At 47.1% G+C, this 6,385-nt stretch overlaps 2 protein-coding genes across 2 annotated transcripts; both read right to left on the minus strand.

Moving 5' to 3' along the window:
* Positions 1-326: 326 nt before the first annotated feature.
* TEOVI_000269000 (uncharacterized protein) lies at positions 327-2,642 on the minus strand (the record flags this gene model as incomplete). Its single annotated transcript, XM_067225725.1, has 1 exon — positions 327-2,642. The coding sequence occupies one exon, from the start codon at positions 2,640-2,642 to the stop codon at positions 327-329; it is 2,316 nt and encodes a 771-aa protein (XP_067081826.1).
* A 695-nt stretch (positions 2,643-3,337) lies between these two features.
* TEOVI_000269100 (uncharacterized protein) lies at positions 3,338-5,578 on the minus strand (the record flags this gene model as incomplete). The annotated part of the gene is made up of 1 exon (XM_067225726.1): positions 3,338-5,578. One exon carries the CDS (start codon positions 5,576-5,578, stop codon positions 3,338-3,340), a length of 2,241 nt encoding a protein of 746 aa, XP_067081827.1.
* Between the last annotated feature and the right edge of the window lie 807 nt (positions 5,579-6,385).

Here is a 6,385-nt window from a genome sequence, read left to right on the forward strand (position 1 = left end):
ATATATATATATATATATATTCAAAGAAGGAAGTGAAAAAGTGATAATGCGGCGGCGATGAGCATAAAAACGAGGGCAGCAAGTGGAATGTGAAGGGGCAACGTAAGGAGAGCTGAAAAAAAGATGGGAAAGAGGGAGGGAAACGCAATTTTAACCCGTCCGAGGAAATTGAAGGGGAGGACCCCTAAGGAATAAGAAGGGCGACACACGCATGCGTCCATCAAAATTCTCTGATTGAAGAATGGGACTAGCACAAATGGCAGCCCTTTCTTCTCACAAAAGAAAAAATAATATTCACACCCACACATGTCACTACGCCGTAACTCTCAGCGAAAGCGTACCACCAGTTTCAGCGACTCCCGCGCGAGGCGATTCAAAGGTTTAACTTTACTCGCAGGACAACCATTCATAAATAAAAAACGACCATCGTTGAAGGCCAGGACGCGCTGCAGTTGTGAGGCGTGCTGAAAGTCCATGGGAGTAAAACCAGTACCATGAGTTGTTGTCGTCCCTCCGCCATCGTGTGCAGTACAAGCAGAAGTGTGCATACGCTCCGTAGGGGGAAACCAGGATTCGTTAAATTTCATCCGCACTGTCATATCAGTCACAGTGGATGTGAAACCACTAGTTGCCTGCAAGAGGGTGGATGAATTCGAACTTCCACAGTTACCGCCCCCACAATCAAGGTTGCTTCTACCACCATCAGCAGGTATTGCATCCAATGTGAAAGGCCATGGAATGTCCGTTGACGACCTAAGTAACTGCACTTTTGCATCCTTCTCAGCGCAGGGAATCGCCTCCAGCGCGTCCAACACATTATCGCGTTGCATCCGGCAACACCGAAACTTCCATGTGGCACTCGGCTCTGTCTGCTCGTTCCGATGCTGCTGAATTCCGCCACTCGTACCAGAAGGGGCACCTTCCGTACTTGTGGTGTGTCTTGCTTTGCCTTTGCTGCGCTTCCCATCCAGTGTAGCGCGGCTATTTGTAGCACCAGCGGCTTTCATAATGGTTTGCATGAACGCACCGTATGTTGCCGCACAATCCACAGACCTAACGCCCGACGGATCTCCAGGACCAACAGAAGAGTTGTTGTGCTCACAGCTTCCAGAATCGCCAAGAACATCCGTAGAATTGGCAGCAAGAGCAACCTCTGAAGAAGCTCTTGCCTTCGCCCGTTCCACCGCTGCTACCTTCTTAATTGGTGATCCCAATGAAAGAAGCGCAAAAGCGGAGCCGAGTGTGGGCAGTGGACCGGTAACAACAGCACCGTTCTGCTCATCATTAGAGCTTTTTCGTTGATCGCCACGAGAGGTTAAAGACGGCGACTCGCCTACTGTAACGCGGAATAGAGTTGTAAAACGCTTTTTGTGAAGTGCAGTTTCCAATACTCGTGATGATGAAGTCACGGCCAGCGTGCAGAGTTCTTGCGCTGCAACTGCTACACCCAAATCAACACAGGTATCACACGATCCTCGTTGTTGATTTACCGTTGGTCCTTTAGCTAAAAGAGCGATTCGACGCGCGAGGATCTCAAACTGCATAAGAACCGCCGCTGCCATCCGCACCCGACTCATTTCCATCAAAAGAGTGCAAAATTGCGAAGTAAACTTTGAGTATGGTTGCTGTAAAGCGGCTCCGAGATCTTCGCAGTTCTCCGCCTTCGTTTTTTCCTCTTTCATGGCATTTGCCCGCACCTCCTGCATTAGTAAGTCAGCAAGGTGCTGGGAGGATACTTCATAAACGAAATGGCATTCACTTAGTAGTGATACTTCTCCGCCTTTGACACCACTCGACCACGCATCAGAGAGGATAAGAGTAGGCTCCTCGGCGTTGTATAATTTCCGAATGGCGTCGCAGGTAGCAACAACGGTACTTTCCGGAATGTAAAACATCCTCTTCAGTTCCTCCTCCGCAACACTGGTGCCTTCCCCAAAATTGATGGCGCCGCTACCATCAATGGGTAAGCTACGAAACAACTTCGTAGCATCCCCGACAATTTGTTTATGTTCTTTCGATACGATTTTCCACAATCTAGTACGCAGTTGTTTCTGCACAGCATCGTCACTAAACACATGCAATAAGTGATTCGCCGCCCTGTCCGCTGACCAGGGAAACGCTATTTGTTGCGAAGGTGAAACTGTACTCGCCCCATCACCTCCACTAGCCGTTACATCTTCACCTTTAGAGGCATCCAACCGACTATAACGAAGTGCGTGTCGCATACATGCGGTCAAAACAGTGTTTAATAGCAACAATGACTGTGTGGTACCTTTGGTGGCGGCTGACCGCTCTTCATGTTGTTCCACTAGTTTAACAATACCAGATGCAACACGTTGTGGGGTTGATCTGTGCTGCGGACTAAGAGATGTTTCATGTTCAGCTAAGCCATTAGGGTTCTTTACGAGATTTTGATTACTAGTCATTTCCTTCTTGGGCGGTTGTGAAGTGAAGCAATGACCCAGCGCCTGAAGAAGCTCATCAGGCGAGAGAGGTTTTGCCTCGTGTTGTGGCTCGGCAGCCGGCTTCGGTTCCTCTTCAGAACAGACTTCAGCCGCCGTAACACCCGGAATATTACACGGCAAACCTCGCCGTTTCAAGTGGGCGGTCACCCACGTTAAGGCCAAGGGCGAAATGGGCATTCGACGAGCACTCAAAGGTAATATGAGTAAAACTACCCTCACTTCACACTATTGATGTATCCAATCGTAGTGACTTCAGTCTCTCTTTTTCTTTTATTCCCCCACCAACCAATATATATATGTATCTCACGCATGATGCATCATCAACAAAGAAGAGGGGAGGTGAAGGAGATATACACGAAAAGTCATATGTGAGAACCGCGGGGTTACTCACGAAGAAGATATTAAGGGGGAGACAGTACATGTTATATCACTTAACCACGTAGATGTACTAAAAACAAGTAAAAAAGATAGCTGGAAAAGAGGATACGCCACTGCGAACGATTCCCACAAAATTAGTGGGGGCTCCACACACTATTTTCCATCCCCATACACCGCTGCTCAAGCATATTCTGTTCATAATAACGGGAGCACGGACAAGCTCAAACATGTCTCACATTTTAGGGGCCCCACACACACAAGCTTCTGCCTCTCCTCTTTTACTGCACTTTATTTCCAAAACGGCGTGGAGGAACAATAAATCCAGCAAAGCAGTAAAAAACGAAATGGAAAAGAGCTCCTTAGACCTCCCTGATACCTTTACCGCTTTCGATAGTTCGATGCCCCGCACTCCCAAACGCAGTAGACAAAGAAAAAAAAGTTGTGTTAACTTTTTAGGGATGCGACGATGAAGAATGGTTGCTCCGGTAGAAACGCTACCATCGTCTAATGAACTTAATTTGCATCTTCAAAGCATGTTTCATTACGTCAATTACTTCGGGCAACTGTGACGCCGGGGTTCCGTTCACACTAGCAATGCGCCATTCACCTTTACGTGAACGAAACAGTTTGCTGAACGGGTGATGCCATTGTTCATCCAGCATACGCGGAAGTCCAGACATGTGAATGGTCTTTTTAGGGTACATTCCTTCCGTTTCAAGGGAGAATCCCCACTTCTTTTCGCATGATGGTCGCTGCACCACCATCTCCTCAGGTGTCAACATATTTATTGTAACATTGTTGGGGAAAGTAAGTGGCTCCGCGCCATCCATATCCAACACCATCACTGTGTCTGTAAGAGAAGTCGTCACATCACCGTCAAGGTTGCCTCGCACCTCATTTTGTTTCGTTGCAGAGCGGTACTCATCGTTCTTGCTTACTGCTCTTCTTTCAGCATCCTCCAAAAAACCGTTGGCACCATTTTTCCCCGGAATGCTTCCTGCTCTCGCGATACTCCTCAATTTCTCAGCCACGGTGGAAACCAGTACGAGTGGTGCCTCCTTTGCATGGACAATAGCAGTTGTACTGTTGGATTTACCGCCTGCCTTATCAAGTGGAGATGAATCTTCAATCTTCTTTTTTGATGTTTGCACCTCCCTCAGTTGCTGCTCCTTGCCATCGTTCGCAATGCGCTTCACGGTTTCTGGAGCAGCTACTGCAGTAGCAGTCACAACCACAGAGGTATGTTGAGAGGGTGTATTTTTCGTATCACTCTTCAGGGCAGGGACCCGTTTCGGTTTTACTTGTGCAGGTACCGTCTCTGGGGGTGGGACTTTGTAAAAATCAATCACGATCGTGTTGACGAACTGACTCAGTGCTTCTACTTGATACGCTCTCGTCACTTTAACACCATTTATAGCCCCAATGCGCAGCTGCTTGTGGTGAGTTTTGAAGAAAGTTGCCGCCTCCTTAGAGAGAATGCTGGTGGGTACATCCACTACACACAGCTCCGAGGTGAGGCGGATGTCCCATGATATTCCGCAGAGTTCCCTATGGAGGACGAGCGTCGCACACGTATCATCTCCATCACGTAGTGTTCCACACTGTTTTTTAGCGCCTGGCACCACAAAAAAGGCGAGTTGCTCAAGTAAAGGAGGAGTCGTGTGGTCGTCTTGCATTGTAAGGGACAGACGAGAATCATCAATTGTCCAAAAGTGAAGCTTGTCTGTCGCCTGCTTTGCAGTCAAATTTGCAAAGCTAACCGGTTGTGAATTCAGTTCAACTATCGACAAACCCTTCTTGAAGAATTGTGTCAAACCATGCAACACCTCAGCGGCGTGGGAACCGGAACGCACAGATGGGTTGACTTGTACCACTCTTCCCTCATCATTAAACTGCAGTCCCCAAGGTACATTCTTATCCCCCCGACGCATCTTCACGAACAACTTCTTCTTCTTGAATACCGTTATCTGAGCGAAGCTGTTCAATTCCCCAGTGACCTCTGCGTCTCGCACCCATTCTGCCATTTTGTAGTACAATTTAATTACGATAGGTAACAGAGCAACAGGAATATGCGGCGATCCCATCATTCGAACACACGGAAACACGCATACAATACGCTTATACAAAGCATCGAAATCCTCCAGAAGCATGGTGGTTGCTCGTAGCGCTCGCAACTCCTCCGGTGAGTGTCTCATCGTCCTTTTGCTTCCACCGTTAAACTCTTCCATAATGTGTTGCAGCAGTTGCTCAACACTTGCTTCAATTCTCAGTTGCACACTGGGATAAGTGAGGATGTGTAGCCCCTCCATGATCATGGTACCACTCACAACTCGCTTATCAACAGCTCTTTCCCACTCAACGGGAGGCGATGGCGAGAGGAATGATGACGGTGTTTTGAAGGGAAATGCTGCCCCCTGCACCAACGGAGTTCCCAGAGGGTCAAACGATTCCAAACACAACCGCACAACTTCAGCCAGTGCCAGTAACTTTTCACGTGGTGTGGCGCCTAACCCCAGAGACTTCTCTTTGTGGTTGTCAAGCCGCTCCACCACCGCAACGACGCGCCTTGCAAGACGTATCGAGTAGGGATCCCATTTTGTTACGCCATGCTTTTGGTGCTGCATGCACGGGTTATTCAACGCCAGAAGATAGTTGCTAGCGTTTCCCCAACATTGCAAACGGTTCCACACCGCAATGGCATCCTCCATAACATTCTGAGGTACCTGTGTTTCCATCCTCTTTTTTTTTTTTGGTGTGCTTTGGTTTCCGCCTTTGTTACGTAAGAAATGCGTATGAAACTCTCTCTCTCTATATGTATATATATATATGTATATATTCGTATCTATGTGTGCACGTAAACGTGTTTATATATGTATATCTACGTCTATGTGTGTTTTGCTGCCCCCCCCCCTTCCGTGCAGCGATGGAAAAAAGAAATTAACAACAAAAACAACTGCGCTTCGATAAAACGCAAATTATCCTCTCCGTGTGAGTATCTCTTTTTCCTTTTTGTAAAAAAAAGAGGAGAGATATAGTCCCTCAAAGAACTTTCAAATAAATCAAACCTGTTTGTTGCTCTTCAGTTTTGCCACTGCTTCGCCGTTGGGCACACAGTGAATAAATCTATGTGGACGAGTATATATATATATATATACGTACTTTTGCGTGTTTCTATGTATCTGTCAATTTGCCTTTTACTTTTCTGTTTATGCTCTTTGTCCCCTTGATATGCAACTAAGTAACTGGTGCGTTAGACACCCCAGCGCTGGTGAGTCAGCTTTTTTAAAAAGACGTGCGATGGGGGGAAAGGGACAAAAAGGGATGGAAGGGCTTTAAACATTTTAAAAGGTGACAAAAAGAAAAAAAACATGTAAAAGTTTGTGAGGACACTTTCCTGACCGTCGCACACATCCATGAACATTAGCGATAATTGCTCCAAAAACAAACGTCCGTGGACCTATGCTTTCAAGTGTACGCGAAGGGTTCACTGATGTAAAGGCTCGGAAAAAAAATGAAGAAAAGGAAATTGCATTCCCCCCCCC

The sequence above is a fragment of the Trypanosoma equiperdum genome (assembly GCF_001457755.1).
Source record: "Trypanosoma equiperdum strain OVI genome assembly, contig: ctg_589, whole genome shotgun sequence".
NCBI classification, from domain to species: Eukaryota; Euglenozoa; class Kinetoplastea; order Trypanosomatida; family Trypanosomatidae; genus Trypanosoma; species Trypanosoma equiperdum.